General features: G+C 34.9%; 1 protein-coding gene across 1 annotated transcript; it reads left to right on the forward strand.

Moving 5' to 3' along the window:
* The first annotated feature begins 575 nt into the window (after positions 1-575).
* LOC100888459 lies at positions 576-17229 on the forward strand. Its single transcript, XM_030992962.1, has 7 exons — positions 576-796; positions 8678-8734; positions 10319-10495; positions 12017-12073; positions 12496-12630; positions 13570-13686; positions 15231-17229. Exons 2-7 carry the CDS (start codon positions 8699-8701, stop codon positions 15294-15296), a joined length of 588 nt encoding a protein of 195 aa, XP_030848822.1. The 5' UTR covers positions 576-796; positions 8678-8698; the 3' UTR covers positions 15297-17229.
* Positions 17230-18732: the final 1503 nt, after the last annotated feature.

Consider the following 18732-nt stretch of genomic DNA (forward strand, 5'->3'; position numbering starts at 1 on the left):
CTCTCCCTACTTACTTGCTACCAGCCGATGATGGCGTGATCATTAAATTAGGTACGTTTCCGTTTTACACCCTGCCCTAGGCTTTTCTCCAATAAAATTTTACAAACCGACTGGTATTCGGAGTCTAGTCGTCCACATCTTGCCTCGGCGCTCTGCACACCACCAGAACTCTGAAAACGTCACGTATAGCGCTAGCTAACTCTCTATACTAACTAGTTGATCTTCCTAGTCGTATCATTTATTTTTATCCATTAATACGCAATACTCTAAGAGCGTGAGGATGCGTGATCAGCTCGCAAAATTTAGCCCAGCGATAACAAAACAATAATATATCGGGAAAACCGTCTTGAACAAGAAGACCCTCGCATCCCCAATTGAAATTGTACATAAGCTTTGGCTTCGCTATTCTTGACGTCGATATAAACAAACTTAGACTTCGGATACAGCATGTTTCGTGTAATTTCTTGCCGAAAAGCCTAGGGCAGGGTGTAAAACGGAAACGCGCCGCCCGGCTTGTGAGCATAATTATGAGTTTGTTGATAACGCCATCTTCGACGGCTTGAATAAAGAGTGTGTAGGGAAATTATAAAGGACCGTGCAGATTCTGGACTAGCAGTGACCCAATAATTGAAAAGTAAACTACACGTATAATGCGTCATTCGTTCCATCGCATGCTACGCTAATCACTCCGTTGGTATCAATTCTCTTTCACTATCGGCAATCATAGCGAGAAGTAGCTGCTAGCTAATCATCGGAACTGGAACTTCAGCCTCATAAATACTCCGCTTATATACTCGTAAGTACCGTCATATACAGTAATTATGTACCACATACTATTCGATATATTTACTCTTTACCTTATATGCAATATATTAGCGCTCTTAATGCTTTGTGGTAAATTTACGCTCACAAATTTGATATAATTACTCTGTTTATACTTTGTGATGAATTTGCGCTCTAATATTCGATGGATATAATTTCTACATACTATTCAATATATTCATTTGTGGTAAATTTACACTCCTATATTTGATAGGTTTACTCTTCCAGACTTTGTGGTAAATTTATTCTCTAGTATTCAATATATTTACTTTGTATGTACTACTCAATGGAATTTCTCACTACATACCATTTGAATATATGAACTATGTGCATACAATGTGATGGAAATACTCTCTACGTACTATTCGATAGATTCACTGTATGTATACCATTCAATGGACATACCGATCTCTAAATACTAATTGATAGTTTTACTTTCTACATACTACATACTACGTTAAAAGATGGGAGTTGTTGCTACCTTGTTTTGCGTTCAACAATAAGGGATAGAACAACGTCGATCTGGCGCTGCTCAGTGGCTGCCGGGCTCACGATCAATATTGGGCAAAAAGAATTTCCGTTTCGGTTCAATAAAATTTGGAGTGGATTATTAGGCTATTATCATTATTATTATTATTATACTCGATATATTTACTCTCTACATACTACTCAATACATTTACTATATATGTGCATACAATGTGATAGATTTACTCTCTACACTATTCACAGCAGTTGAATTTCCTATCAACCATAAATTAAACGTTACAATTTCCTACTGTTCATTCAATTTTTGATAGTTTTCGACGGAATGATTCGAAAAGGATGGCCTTCTGTAACGAGCCTATACCAAATGTGTATATGTCATTAATTTGATGAATGATCGATAGGGAACCCACATCTTGTGAAAATACATAATATTAGGTAGTAATATGTCAAATCATTACTCTGTGATTTTTTTCTTCATATGAAATGTCTGGATATATAAGTACTTAGAGCATTCTCGTACTTCAGTGAACTTGGTAGAAGTAAGTGGGAGGTAACCAGGAAAACTGTGGCAAATTCATAAACAGCGACTTTTGATATGTGTTTATTTAACTTTATTTAGCAACCACTAAAACTATGACGAATCCATCAAACAATGACTTATTGACATAAGACTATTCAACTGTATTCACAAAACGGTGGCAACCGACCGAGTTCATGCGGTAAAGAGTGCGATGGTATTTTCCCCGAATCATTTATGTCTGTTTGAAAGGAAGTTGTTCATGCTGTGAACTAGGTATGTTTTCTGTAAAATAATATTAGATTCTTCTGTAAAATATTCCTCACACGAAAAAAAAAAAAAAAAAAAAGAAAAGATCCTTCCGAAAGAGCAATGTAATTATTGTTATTATCCAACGAGAATTGTCTTACGAATAAAGTACATTGGAAAGTTCCAAGCAGCATGATTGTAATTTGATTCATTAAAATGGATAAATTTATCTTTCGAGGATTTTTTCTGAGTGAGGTTTTAAATAACAACACTTGACCATAGCCTCCAAAGAAGTGTCATTTTTCGAGAAATTTGGAATGACACATTTGTCTTTTTTGCAGCGGCTCTTTAAAGCGGCTGCAATATATATTAAAGCATTTTATATTCATTTTGTTTTAATACGTTTTTACATGCACAGATCCAATGACTTGTATAAACATATATCTTTATATATATATATATATATATATATATATATATATAAAGTGTTAAGTATATTTGGCGTTACTTTATTGCAAGCACTGAATCCAATGACCGGGGTAATAGTATATTATTTTGTAAAGCGCTTACAGACATATTTTGTATTAAGCGCTATATAAAAGCTAAATATTATTAATATTATTGTGCCTAGAAGGGTAATGGCGAACTTAATCCTTGTGACCCTCTGGTCTCTCCTCCCGGTATAACTGGTTCGGGGAGGGGGGGGGTGGGGGTGCAGGTGTTCCCCTTACTTGTATATGGATAGTGCAGTGGGTTAATGTTCTTACCATGCAATTAAAGGTGGCGGCCTTTTTTACACGGGGCATCAATTAACGTCCTACCCGAGGGTAAAATAATCATGAATAATAAATATAATCATCAAATGATTAATCGACACGACGGAGGTGAGACGAAATGAGCGTTAGTAGAATTGGCCATTAGACTAATTGGTTATTAGACTAAATGAACAATAACTTAAAATGGGCAGTAGAAAAGTAGGCGAAATGATTAATAGACAACATGGATGGTAGACGGGCAAACGGCAATTTACCAAGTTAACCAAGCCTTGATGCGTCTATGAGAAATGGGGAGGCTAACGTTACAAAATATTTGTGTTCTAATGCAAAGAACAGCTTTTTGTGTAAGCATAAATTGGTTCCTCAATGCCAAGTGCGCAGCTACATGTTTGTCATGGTTGCATAGACAAACATAAAAAGACAACAAAATCGAGAATTTGTATTATTTATGAGAAAAGAATTTTTTTCGATAGGTACGCCTGGCAACTATTGTGTGGTTAGCGTGTTTGCCTTTCATACTTCTACTTGTGACGTACTAGTAGTTCTATTCAAATTCATTCTTCCCGTTTCTCTCTCCGTCTATCATTCTCTCTCACTCTCTCTCTCTCTCTCTCTCTCTCTCTCTCTCTCTTTAATTTCTTTTCTTATTTAATTTTCCCTGTCAAAGTCTCACATTCTACTTTTTATTATTCTTGTCTACACCCTCTCTAACTTTATCTTCAACTTTTTCTCTTGCTCAAAAACATTAGAATACGCCTTTGCAGCTCCTGATTCCTTACTACCCTCTCTTTCTCTCTTTTTCCTGATTTTTGTTCCTCTTCTTTTTTCCCCATTTTTTTTCTCTCACTCGCTCTAGCTGTCGATCTCTCTCTCTCTCTCTCTCTCTATTCTCGTTGACTGGAGGAAGTTACGGTATCGTTATTTATATCAGTTTTACACGATGGCAATTATTTTCCCCAAAATCAACTTAAGGCTGATTTCAATACCCTATTGTATTTCCTATAGAAATTCTGTTCGTATATGTTACATACTACGTCATTGCCATACTAGCACGTTTCAATAGGCGACACGCAAGTCGATCAATTGATATACATTCCATAATTGTCTCTTTCTTCAAACGTTTGTCTCTGATTATCTGATTGTCTGCTTTCATTCAAATCAACTTATCACAAGGTTTCGGTTTGCCCTTAAAGCACCATTCTGGCTCTCAGCATATAATATCATGTTCATGACTATGATGTATTTTTACACTTATGAGAAACAAATGTATGTATCATTACATACAAACGGGAGCAAAGCTGCCAAGAAGCTGATCACCTGTCGCGAAGACCTCTGGGCTCTGTGATTTCTAATTCAGCATGCATGCTGTAAGTACTGTTGTGAAGAAATTATACCGTATGGAACACTGTGCACGGAAAGAAACAAATAATTGTGTCGAGTTGTGAAATTTTTAAAAACTTTTAGAAAATTCCAGATGGGTCGATTTTTGGATCCTGATATTTTTATACATCTCTTGTATTTTAAAATTTGTTTTGTTTTTTCATAAGTTGTGTTCGTACTTGTACTTGTCATTATGTCATCTCAACTACCTATTTTTAATTTTGATTTGAAAGATTTACTAGAATCATGCAATGATAGTGCCATTGATAACTTCGGCACAGACCTAATGAACAATATAATAGACAAAGAAACGGAGTATTACTTACCTGATCAACTTAATAACGAAATTTTGTTATTGGATGAACAATACATATCCTTAATGCATATTAATTGCCGCAGTCTCAATAAAAACTTTGATACTATGTCTGAGTTTCTAGATTTGCTAAAGTGTAAAGTTGATTTTATTCTGCTCAGTGAAACGTGGCTTTCGAAAGGTCCAGATTGTCTATTGTCACTTGCTGGCTACGAATATTATGGAAAAGGGCGACCATCCCGTGGAGGAGGTGTTGGAATGTTTGCTAAAACTTCATTTCATATTAAGGAAAGAACTGATCTGTCTGTATTTAATGAAAATATTGAATCTTACTTCATTGAGGTAGCTCACAGTAATAGTAAAAACTTGATAATTGCAGTAATTTATAGACCTCCTTCTCAGAGCTGTGTTGACTTTATAACAGATCTTAACAATATTCTAGAGAAAGTTGGTCGCGAAAATAAAACCTGTTACTTTTTAGGCGATTTCAATCTAAACTTACTGGATGTACACTCTGAACAACATGTCAACTCTTTTTTGGAAATGTTTTTTTCTCACTCTTATGCCCCTCTCATAACAAAGGCAACAAGAATAGTTCAGTCAAGTTCAACTCTCATTGACAATATTTTTGTCAATGACACAAGTTTAGTGTTAAAAAGCGGTATTTTACTGGCAGACATTTCAGACCACCTTCCAATTTTTGTTTTCAATCGGTCAAAACGTAGTGATTGGCTTAAGCGCGATCAATGTATTAAAACTTATACAAGAGACATGTCTCGCTCAAACTTTGAAAAATTTAGGGTTGCCCTGGCTGAACATTCTTGGGAATATGTGATGCATGAAGAATCATGTGACAGAGCCTATGAAGTATTTCTCAGTGATTTTAATATCATACAGAACTCTTGTTTTCCTTTGAAAGAAAAGCGTTGCCGAAAAAGGGAATCTAAACCATGGATTACAATAGCAATACTGAAATCATGTAAGAAAAAGATAGAGCTATACAAAAAGTATTTGAAGAACCCTTCTGCATACAGGAAAAAAGTATACCGACAGTATCGAAATACTTTAACTTCAATTATTCGAAGGTCAAAAGAATCTTACTATGCAAAGCAGTTTGAAGAAAGTAATTGCAGTAAACGAACCGGGAATATTATTAACAATATGTTGAATAGGGGAACCAAAAGAAAGAACCAAGACTGTTTTCGTGATGAAAATAATAAGAAACTTACAGATCCTGTTGATATTGCAAACAAATTCAATGAATATTTCATAGGCATTGGGACAATGTTCACAGACACAAGTAATATTGACATGCTGAAGTGTAGATCTTATATGAATGGTCAATATCATCAGTCAATGTTTCTGAAACCAATAGAAGGTCATGAAATTATAGATATAGCGAAGGCATTGAAAATAGGTAAAAGTCCTGGTCATGATAATATAACTGTTTCTGTCATTAAAGAATCAATCTATTTCATTCTTGCTCCATTGGTACATATTTTTAACCTTTCCCTCTCCACTGGTAAATTCCCTCACAGTATGAAGCTGGCGAGGGTCACTCCGATCTATAAGAAAGGCTCCCTCGAGCAGTTTTGTAATTATAGACCGGTGTCACTCTTGCCCGTTTTCTCCAAAATCTTGGAAAAATTATTTTACTCTCGATTATTGTCTTACATTGAGAAACGAGAGATTTTATCGAATTTTCAATATGGCTTCAGATCTGGTCATTCAACTATATTGGCCTTGACATATTTTTTGGACCAAATACTTACTTCCCTTGATGATAGCAAACATTCACTCTGTTTGTCATTGGATATCTCAAAAGCTTTTGATTCCATTAATCATCAAGCCTTATTATCCAAATTGGAGTACTATGGTGTGAGAGGTTTGCCATTACAGTGGATAAAGGATTATTTGAAGGAAAGAAAACAATATGTTGTTTATGATAATGCAACTTCATTTGAAAAAGAAGTTATATGCGGAGTGCCCCAAGGGTCAATAATTGGGCCACTGTTGTTTATTCTATATATAAATGATTTGCCGAATGTTTCCTCAACTTTGTCATACATTATTTTTGCAGACGATACCAATGTCTCTTTAAGCGAGAAGAAACTAGATACTCTTGTCCATAATATGAATAAAGAAATACAAAAGGTTAATATTTGGTACAAAGTGAATGGGTTAAGGATAAACATTGAGAAAACAAATTTTATGCATTTTGCACCATTGAATAAACAATATGATAAGAACTTACTTACTCTTAAGCTTGCTGATTCACTAGAGCCCTTAAAGCAAGTACATAGTGCCCGCTTCTTGGGAGTTAATATTGATGACAAGTTATCATGGTCTTTACATATTAATGATATTGCATTGAAGATCTCGAGAATTACTGGAGTTATGTCAAAACTGAAATTTGTATTACCGTCAAAGGTACTGCACTTGCTATACAATTAATTAATTCTTCCTCATTTACAATATGGTAATATGCTATGGATAATCAAATACATTGTTAAATCGTTTACATTTGTTGCAAAAACGTGTAATACGCATAGTTGCCAAGTCTCACTATTTGGCCCATACCAACAATATCTTTAAACAATGAAGGGTTTTGACTGTATATGAATTAGGTAGGTTACAACTGGGAGAATTTATGTACAGGTCTGAAAAGGGACTATTACCAAACTCACTTCAAAACTGGTTTAGATGCAACAGTGATGTACATTGTTATAACACTCGAAACTCCAAGAATTTGCATAGCATTTATTACAGAACTGCTACTGGCCAAAGAAGTGTTAAGTATCAGGGTTACCTTACATGGTCTACTTTAGATAACAGTCTCAAACAATCTGCATCATTACGACAATTTAAGTATAAATATAAACAATATCTCTGCAATTCTAAATAGTCATATCAATTTAAAAACAATTATTATTATGTTTCAAATCGCAATTATGTTATCATCGGGTCAATTTAATCTAATTATAAAACCAGACATTGAAGGGAGAGTCCACCCTGAGGATGGGTTTACTCCGCCTTTACTTGGCCACACACATTCTCAGGGTGGACTTCCCCTTCATTGCTACCGGGGCTAGACTCGATAAGCTTCGCTTTTTCTAGCCCCATCTACATTACTTACCTTTTTATGCTTTAATGTTTATATTTTGTTAACTGATGTAGTTTTTCATTGTTCTTTTATGCTTATGTATCTGTTTTCACTTGCTCTATATGTCAAATGTGTACAATGTAATATGTTACCTTGTATATATTTTATTGGTTTTTAATGTGGAAAATAAATGGAATGAAAATGAAATATGGACAATTAAACTTTAGGTGTCGTGGTCGAGTGGATATGTCAGCGGACTGTGGATCACAAGGTCCGCGGTTCAAGTTCCACCGCGGCACTAATGTCCTTTGGCAAGACAATGATCTACATTTGCCACTCTCCACCCAGGTGTTAAATGGGTACCCGGTAGGATGCGAAAGCTAATGTAGTTTGATTAGCAATGGCGCTTGTAAAATGGCGACTGGCTTGAATGCTCCCCAGGGAGTGGATAATGTGCATACCTTGTTTGCGGGTAAGCATGAATCCGATGACCGGGGTATATCTGTAAAGCGCATTGAGAGGGCCTGCGGTCCTGAAATGCGCTATATAAGGACGAACTATTATTATTATTGATTCTTGAACTCCTTCACATTTACTGGTGATGGAAAAAGAAAGACTGCATATTAAACAAGGTGTTAAAAGATAAAGTAGCCATCTGTTTATGCCATTGCACTATTCAAGGAAAACTGAAAGCGTTTGGACAAGTATTTAGCACATAGGCCTACATGACATATTAGTTGGTGTATTCTCACTATTCTGTGAGGTTTGGGTATCAGGTAACTGATTGGACATTGACCTAATCTTGCAAAAAGTCACCAGCCTGCACTGTGCAAAGAATATTGTGCTCTTAGCTCCTCAGTTATATATTGCTTTATTTCGAATATGAATAAATTGAATAATACTTTCATTAACGACTATTCCAATTCGAATTTTCCTGCGGTTAGAGAAGGAGACAGTATCATCTTTTACCATAAGTCGATATTGTAAAAATGTTAATTTCGCTTTTCATACTTTCTTTCTATTTTAAAGGTATACCCAGCCTTTCTGAACATGCAGCCTGTTACTATCATGGAGAATAGACCCTCGGTAAGTTTAAACAAAACAGTACAGAATTTCTTCTAGTGAAATATGCAACTTTATTGATCGTGTATTGCGGTATTCCAAATCTAGTATGGACTTTTATAAATCGAATACACTAGTGGCGGAGTTAAAAATTGAACAGAAAGTAATTTTCTTGTTTTTCATACATTAATATTAGCCGATAAATCAATCAGACATTGGGGTCCAGACGTATGGAATTCTTTACCTAACAATATTCAAAATATAAAATCACCAAACTCCTTTAAAAGAGCACTCTGTTGTTTTATTAGTTCACAGATGTAAGATAATACTTACATATTTATAAATCTACATATCACTTCTTATTATATCGAACATATATTTAATTATTTAATGATCTATAAGACAATTTTACTAGACTTAACAATATTACTCTTTTTTATTTTTGTATTCTTGTTCTTTATAAATAGTGTAAATAGTTCACAACCCTTTAAGAGTTTTATTTGTCATACATTATATATTTGAAAGGTGTTGTAATGAGTCAAGCTCTATGCTTATGTTTCATCACCTTTGTGTGTTCATTCTTTAAATTTTATAATAACTTGTCTTTGATAAAACATTGTTATATTCTTTTCATGTGAAGTCAATTCAAATGGATTGTAAAATTGAAAACAATTCGTTATGTTATATTTTTTTTCATGTGCTGTTAACTCCAATGAATTGTGAAATTATGAACATGCATAAATAAATAAATAAATATAGACATACGCAAGGAGAAACTTGAATTCCACCATAAATCTACAATATATGTTCCCATTTCTTTTACAACTCGGGAAATGATAATTGATTCAAGATAATGATACATCCGAACATTGTAATGACGTAAGAAAAGGCCCTCTCGTACGGTAAGTCCCGGGTTCGAACCTTGCGTGCTGCTTACATCCTTGACCAATGTGTGTTGCCTTGAATATGTGTCACTCTCGACCCAGGTGTATGAAATCAAACCTAGTAATGCTGGGGTTATTATAATTATAGGACCTGGATGCGGGATGAGCAGCAAATACTGATGCTATGTACTCTGGGTAAATAGACCCAAATCCTTATCAGTAAATGCCTATAATATCTCAGGAACCTCTCAGTAATTATTAGAAAATATGCTGGTGTACTTCATATTTCTTTATTTAACCCATTGCCTACTGGAACCAGGTGGAAAGAATTGACTACTCAGCGGGTTAATGGGGCCCAATCGAAATGAATGAATTATGATAATTTTGATGAAAACCATCTCGTTGCAAAATAAACGTCATAGAAGAGAAAGGGGAAAAGGGAGACAGAGAGATCGAGAAAGAGAAAGAAAGAGACAGGCAGACAAAGAGAGACAGGGAGACAGAGACAGAGAGAGAGAGAGACAGAGAGCCAGAGAGAGAGAGAGAGGTGAAGAGAGAGGGGGGGGGTGAGATTATAGAACTGTCGCATTCGATGCATTTACAACCCAAGGAAGTGTTCTTTTTTCAACTGCAGACAATAATAAAAAGGGGTATAAAGTAACACCTGGCTAAACACACGATATTTGTTCTCTCTACACTTATTTCTTTGTAATTTTTTTATTAGCGGGCTGGCTATTCTGAAAACTACAGTGCAGGTGCGGCCACCTGTACAGCGGTGTTTATGATTGTATACGCCATAGGTTCGGTAGTGTGTGGAGCCATTATCTTCGTCCCACATGGAGTACACTCTTCAGTCATCTTCGAATACGGCTACCCGATTATCGCTTTCGCTCAATGTGGTGTAAGTTTGAGAGCTACATAATGTTATTTCTAACAGAAAAAGCTAAAGTTGAGTTCTGGTCATGTGATTTTATTGTGAATGAACCTGTCGAAAGCGATTGGAAAATGCTGATTGTGTAGTACACTGAGAGGTTTTCGAATCATCAAAATGATAAGATATTGAGTAATATATGGCTGAACGTCGCATGCACTGTACACATAAATGCATGTACGGGACTACGCAACCATGTGACATAAAGTTTGGTCCACACAGTTCAGCTTTTTTTGCCCTGTTTCGAATACGACGCCCATGTTGATTAGTGCTCCCTTTTACACTATCTAGGTTCAAAGAATAAGGGCCTCTTTGTGCAGTGCCAGGAGCCATATCTCTACCACCACGATAAAAGTCGTTATAGCCGGAGAATTAAGGAGGGGGAGGGGGGAGAGGAAGGGGCACAATGCCCCAAGTTCCGTAATAGTGAACTGTGCCCCTTTTAGAACATAGTCGCGCTCGTTTTCAAAACTATCAAATGTCCCTTCATGTTAATATATTACACTAAACGTCTGCCCCTTTAAACTAACATGGCATATTCAACTCAACTGCTAAAAGATGCTTCGTTAAACTGATATCTTTAACTTCATAGCTAATGCCAAGCGTATCAATTGTCATTTGTAGAAAAAGGTTCAAGCAATTAATGGTTTTCTTGGATCTTGGATCTTGGATCTTGGATTTATTTTCCTCCTAAATACTCCGAAGAAGAGTTTTGACTGGAGGTGGTGGAGGGTGGACGATTACATTTTGGAAAAAAGTTCTTTAGTAACTGCATTTTTAAATGAGAGCGGGGAGGTTTGGTCGATGGTTGCTTGTTGTAGGTTATTCCATGTCTTTACAGTCCTTGGGAAATATTTACTCAAAGTAAATGCCGTTACATTAAACATGTCATTCATGTAATAGAGATGTGTTCTTTTAACACCTCTCAACTCCCTCGAAATAATAGATTTGTCGTAGCCTCCTTTTAAATGCCCCTTATTCAAAGCGACTGACATCATTTTTCTTCTCAAATTTCAACAGAATTCGCTCGTTTCACTCATTTGCATTTATAATATCTCATTAAGTAAAATATTAAAGGTTTCATCTATTCTTCCTTGTAAGATTGTGCTTAAAATTACATCAGGATTGAGGATTTCATCTAAACTTGATCTAATCACCTTCACGTATCTTTACATATTTGTTTGGTCACTTCGCTCGCTCGCAAATGAATCTTCAGACAATAACACACAACTGCACAATATGGTGCTGAAGCAATATCTCGGACAATGTAAAGAGGAAATGTTGAAGATCATCCCGTATAATGTTTTAATTACAATGTGTATAATTTATATAGGGGTATAAAGCAATGTCTAAACAAAAAAATAATCTCACTTTGAGATAACAATTTATAGGTGCCACCCTTTCCAGTAAGTGCTCTTTTTAGTTGTTGCACTTACACTTTAGACGCTCCGCCGCCCATGACATAAGTTAATTTATTTGCTCTTTTTTCAGCTGTACCTTTTGACTGCATTATTCGGTCTTGGGACAATCTGCAGATACACATGCATGGTAATTATATTATATTTCTTTTTATAAATCAATTATATGATTTATAGATGATGGAGAAACTATGTTGATTGAATTAACCTTTGAATATTATTGTAATGAAAGAGCTATGAATTTGGCCAGAAAACCTGATAAGAGTAATAATGATTGAATACATAATATTGTTTTAACATTATGGGGCAAGCAATTTTATATTTCAATCATTAAGAAGCGTTTGTTATCATCTGATTATGTCAAATAGCTATAAATTTACAGCGCACATAGATAGACATTGTTAAATATAAGCTTGGTCAACAGGGGCGGGTTGATATGTCATGGACTGTGTTAGGTGCGAAATTTTAAGGGAACGTATAACGATGGAGGGGGAAATATATATATAAAGCATGATCGATTGATCTAATTGTTCTCTCTTATAAATATTTCAGATTGCGTTTTTCTTGATTGCTTGCATCCTGTCGGCAATTGCTAGTCTTGGAGCACTTGGATATCACTGCTTTCTAATTTACCTCTTTGCGACCAATGGCACTTTTGAGAAATGTCAAGTTTTTAATGCTTGTTTGGTAAGAGAAATGATTCTTAAAGAGAAAATTGATTTCTACACGCACGCACACACACACACAAGTTTTGAGCCTTTTGTATGTTTCTTCCGATGTGAAAAAATGTCATTGTAGGAAAGTCCCGTGAAAAGATTATGCCAAATAAATAAATTTATAACCGTGATCACCATAAAACACATTTGCAGACGAGGGACTTTCTATACTTGCTTGTCAGAGTTGATTCCCTGTTTCTTTTTTTCAGTTAGAAACGATTCAAATGAAAACAATAGCCCGTCATACTAGTTTGACAATCAAATCAGCACATCATTTGTTTTAATTTGAAGAAATATCATGAAACAATGCTTTTAACCTCAATTATAGACATTTTTCAAATTGCATTAAAAACTATGCTCTCATTTATGTCCGAGCTATTATTGCATTATTGTCAATAGCAAGAATACAAGCTACGTACATTAATTGTTGCTAAACAAACATAATGGCTTGCATTACACTTTACAACATAAAATGCACGATATTTACATTCTGGCAACAGGTGAATGAAATAATTCGCAACAATGAACTTAACGGAGATATATACGAGATCCCAATATGCCATTTTCGTAATATAATCCAATGTAATGCACAGACCTTTGTTAAGTGCCTCGTTACAAATTATTCCATTCACCTGTTACGAATAATTGATTTCATTTGTCAGAATGCGAATTGTTTGTCCTACCTGGCACAATTAGGCTACTGTATTATTCAATTTGCATTCTGACTATCGAAATTCAATTATTCATAACAGGTGAATGACATAATTTGTTAATAATAATAATAGTAGTTCAGTTCATGTATAGCGCAAAGATTTATGCATTAAATTTGATTACTTGACTGAAATGGATTTTTGTATTACCTTATGAAAGGAAGCCTAATTTATTTGATTATATCGTCTTTTATTTTCAGTATATCATCGTTCCAATGTGTGTGTTGGTTGTGCTTAGTTTCATGGCGTTTATCAGTGCTCTCGTTGGCTCTATTTATTGTTGCAGGGGTATGTCCTCCCCTCCGCCCTCTACATTGGTAAGGAAACCCAGAAAATAGCCATTGGCAAAATCATCGTAGTGCTATGAGTCCTATTTATTACATTTAATCAAGTGATTTGTTTATATATATATATATATATATATATATATATATATATATATATATATATATATGTATATAACTATATAAACATACTTGCATATATACAATAGAACTCTTTTTTTAATTATGTACACACACACACACACACATATATATATATATATATATATATATATATATATATATAAAAGTGCAAGAATACTCAACTCGGACATGACAATGGGTGTTCCAGAAAATGTAGACGTGAAGAAAATGGTCTAGGAACGTGAGACGTAGCTGTACGAGCTGTTATTACAAGCTTTCGGCTTGTGAGGCCTTCTTCAGTTTCTGAAGTGCTAACATATACAGAAACAAATACATTGTATGAACAAATATACATGGCATACAAACTTAATATCACTCAAGCATAGTCATCAAGCATCATGAACGTAGCAAAAATTATTACGAGAAATACTTCGCAATAAACTTAGAAATGATTGTGCGATTTCAAAGTGTTTTACCTTGCTTGTGTGTTGGGATGTCGGTGCTATGTGTGTGTTTATTCAGTTGATGTGATACATGTGTACGTGTAGTAAGGGATGTGCGGTCAAGTGTGGATTACCGAAGAAGGCCTCAGAAGCCGAAAGCTCCTAATAAAATGTTAAAGTACAGCTACGTATCACGTTTCTAGACCATTTTCTTCACGCCTATACAGTGGGAGTCAAAAAAAAGTTTACACCTTGAAAATTACTCATTATTTTAAAAATCATCTATAAACAGTAAATTATTATACATCTCATGAAAGGGTGTTTTATCCCGAATCATTAAGTATCACTTTGTGTGGTACATGCTCACGATTGGATGAACAGGAGGAATTGTTTGCGAGGGTGCAAAATCGACTCGCGCCAAAGTTCCTTATGCGATGTTAGCATAAAACAATTGGGTTTTGGGTATTAATGCGGTCCTAGCAGATCCAAATAACATCCCTAACACAATTAATCATGCCACACACATAAAATATCGAACATCAAATATCAACGCACATTTATGTGCGTGTGTGTTTGTGTATGTGACTTTGCTTCTGCAAAAAGCATATGCAATGCATTCAGTTGATAAATTCAATTAATTCTCTCACTCCGCTAATCCCAACATAATACCTACTGTAGGCATCACTTTGGCGCAAGTCGATTTTTGCACTCTCGCACTCTCGCAAACAATGCCGCCTGTTCATCCAAGCGTCAACACATACCACACAAAAATGACACCGAATGATTTGGGATAAAACCCTCTATTTACAAGTATAATAATTTACTGTTCATAGATGATTTTTAAACTAATGAGCAATTTTCTAGGTGTAAACTGATTTGAATGAGAGAATCACCCGAAGTCCCCGCTTCTCTGATTGACTTTCCCTTTAACAATGCATAACTTACAATTTGGGACCGGTTTTATTATTTTGTTGATTGTTAACGTTTATTTTTCTTGTATCTTTTCTTTAGATGGTAACCCAGCCCGCTACTGTGTACGCCCAGCCCCCTCAAAAACAACATGTTTACGCCTACTAAGCACTACCAACAATAATTTTGAACGTGCCTCCAGAAAGAGTACTTTACTGAGGTGGGTTTCAACAGGTTAATATTATAATTATTACTATTGTTGTTATAATTATTATCATGATTATTAATATCATGATTATTACCATCATTATTATTATTGTTGTTGTCATTACTTGAATTATTTTATTCAATTCATTATTATCGTATCATTTCAAGGTAAATTTGATATTACATACAGTATAAAATATGTCGATAAACGGTACTAACTACTAACTATCAGTATAAACAACCGTAAATTAACAGTACTATAAACATATAATTACAAGTTGAAAATGTTATATGAAAGGTAGCTAAGCAGAAATCTATTAAATTTGTATTTTTCATAGTCTAGGCCTTGGGGCATAAAGAGGGTATTGTTCTTTCCATTAACAATTGTATTGAATGTGAATATATCGTATGTCTACAATCATTCGAAGGGGGTACATGTACGCTGTAATGTGAAGTATAGTAATTTAATTCAATGATCGGGTAATGATAATAGCGCTCAGGTGAGAAACAGGTATTACTGGGGAACCAATTGATTTTCCTCGTTACAGCCGATACTTCGTTATGTCAGGACGTACATAAAAATGTACATGTGGGACTCCATGTTCATGTACAATAATAATAATCCAAATGTACCGAGTTGTTCTGCTGTAAACTCTTTTATTAAAAACATCAATGTAAAATAATGATAATGTAATAGAAAACACTCAACAACAAAAATGTAGTTCACCAAGACGCTTTTTAATATAACTCTGGAAAATTGTTGTCAAATTTGTTCATTTAGGAAGTAACGTAAGCGGAATTTTCTTAATAACGTTTGGAGTAGTTATTTCCACCCGGTTGTTTGTGATTTTATAATGAAATTATGTTTTTTCGTGCAGTCGGTACTCAAAATTGTATTTAATAATTGTAGAAAAAACATGTAAATAGATATGCCACAAGCTGTCTATCTCTGATGAACTTTGGCTGCGTGTGGTTGACAAAATACACACCATTCATGTCCCTTTTACTAAACAATAAATCACTAACTTTAAAATCCCTTGGGCAGACAGATTCATAGTTTACACTTTTTAAATGCACCATTGCAGCAGTTTGCTGCGGAAGTGTTGTTTTTATTGATTTTGCTGATTTTAAAGGTGCAGTATGAAAAAAAATTGTTTTGGGAGATAAAAGTTTCTTCATCATGAAATCAATTGTCCGTTTTCTTTGTAGCTGATTTGTCAAAGGATACATTCTTCTTTGCGGGGCTCTTTGTATTTACGTAGGCATATTCTAGGCATGCGTGCATACTTCATTCTTTTAAAATTACTACAGTAGGTTTTAGGTTACTTCATCTACATGTACAAGAACCATTTTTATGTAGTTGCAATACAGATGAGGTTTGTAGAAACAAATGAATGTATGCGTGTTGCAGTTGCTAGATTCATGAAACTCTTTTTTGTTTTCTTTTAGTAAAGAAGCTTATATCCATAAAGAATTTTGTATACGAAATATTGTTTGTACTTTGAGCGTCATATATTTTATATTTACACAGTTTTTATGTTGTATAATTATATCTTAATGATTGGACATTAGATTTTCGCTTCTGGCACGTATCTTTTGTCTCCCTATTAAAAAAAGTTTTGTGAGAAACTAATATTTGATAAACTCTTCAAGAAAACTAGTGTCCACATTTTATATCACTTTTCGCGAGATGAGCTGGACAGTATGGAAAACAAATTGCAATGGTTTTCAGATTTTAAATAGAAATGGATTCTTCCAGTAAAATAAGAACAATACACAAATCATATGTGACATTGCCTATCAAATTGTGGGCGACTAGTTCCAGTAATACATTTTTGTGGACATTTTCTTGACTTGTCTGTAATCAACGTCTTATTTGAGGCAAATATTACTTGATAACAAGTTGTGTTTCGACATCGGACTTTCAGCTGAGCAGATGCGTTATTTCTGCCAATATCAAAGTACTCACTTTACACGAAGAGTTTATTGGCATTTTCCCCTCAAATTATAATCATGAACTCGTCATCACAATCAATTAAACTAATTCAAGATGGTGTGAGTTTTGTCATTAATGAAAAGTGAGCTATTCATTTTCAGATTTCATATTTTTCACCCCAAGTTTTTTAAATCTTTATATACAGCTTATGTTCTATAGTGCTTTTCTCCAAAAATTAACTTTACCGAATTAATCTCTAAAATGCAGTATAAATCTTGATATGCCTAGGGGCCGATAAACATGTATTGTACTTATTTTTCGAAGGGATCCTAAACACTAAGATAGCTACTAAACAAACAAGAACAATCAAGGCCAAATGTGTGTGCACGATCGTAATTACATGTATGTATTGTATGTCATATACAGTGTATTTGGTTTTCGGTCTCGCAGGCCTTCGGTCAATTGGGCTTTCGCCCCATAGGCCATTATATCCTTTATACAAAATACACCAGTTCCATTTGATCTAGAGGTATAAGCCATTTCGGAGAGAGCACTTGTACAAATAACCCCCAAGTATCTTTTACATATGGAGACGTCCCACTTTGTGCAAAACGCACTTTGATTTGTTTTTGTTAAAGGAAATCATTGGGAAAGGTGGACATATTCGAATGTACGTACCCAATAAACAAAATCACGTGAAAATTACGTCAATGTCAAGGTATCGACTTGAGGAGAGTTACGTTCTTCAAACACCTGACATTTACGTAAATGTGTTAATACGTTTATTGCACTAGATAACTTAAAACACACGTACACTAAATCACGCAATTGTCACTGCAATATCACCATAATAACGTGATTATCCCTACCTTGGAGACCATGGTTTGTAAACCTAATACTTCCGTGTTTGTTTGGTTATGAAATTACATCTTCATAAACGATATTATCGCGTCACAGAAACACGTAAAGCTTTAGTGATAGTTTTAGTCAAAATATCTGCGTGAAATTCACGTGAATATTACGAGGCTGACTTGAGATGAATCATGTTCTTCATTCACGTGAAATTTACGTCGAAGAGGAAATATGTTACTGTAACCCGCGTTCCACCCAATAAATACGAAAATTTTACACAATAAATAAACCAAAATAATGACGTTCTCATCCCGTTTCTGAACATCGTGTTTTGGATTTTCCATAATTACGTCCAGGCGCGCCGGAAGCAGTTTGGGATTAGAGGGGTGGGGGTGGGGGTGGGTGCAAACATCCCAGAAGAGAAAGCTAGTTGCAACTGGTCCAGTTGATGAACCAGTTAATGCCAACGGGTAACCCTGGAAATTGAAATGGGCTAAATGATCCAGTTGATCCAGGCCAGTTAGAATTCAACTGGTCTAGCCATTAGAACCATTTAGTAAAACGTCCAACCAGTTGAACAGCAACAACACTTCAATACTGGTACGTCTG

The sequence above is a fragment of the Strongylocentrotus purpuratus genome, unplaced genomic scaffold (assembly GCF_000002235.5).
Source record: "Strongylocentrotus purpuratus isolate Spur 01 unplaced genomic scaffold, Spur_5.0 spur5_scaffold_20, whole genome shotgun sequence".
Classification (NCBI taxonomy): Eukaryota; Metazoa; Echinodermata; class Echinoidea; order Camarodonta; family Strongylocentrotidae; genus Strongylocentrotus; species Strongylocentrotus purpuratus.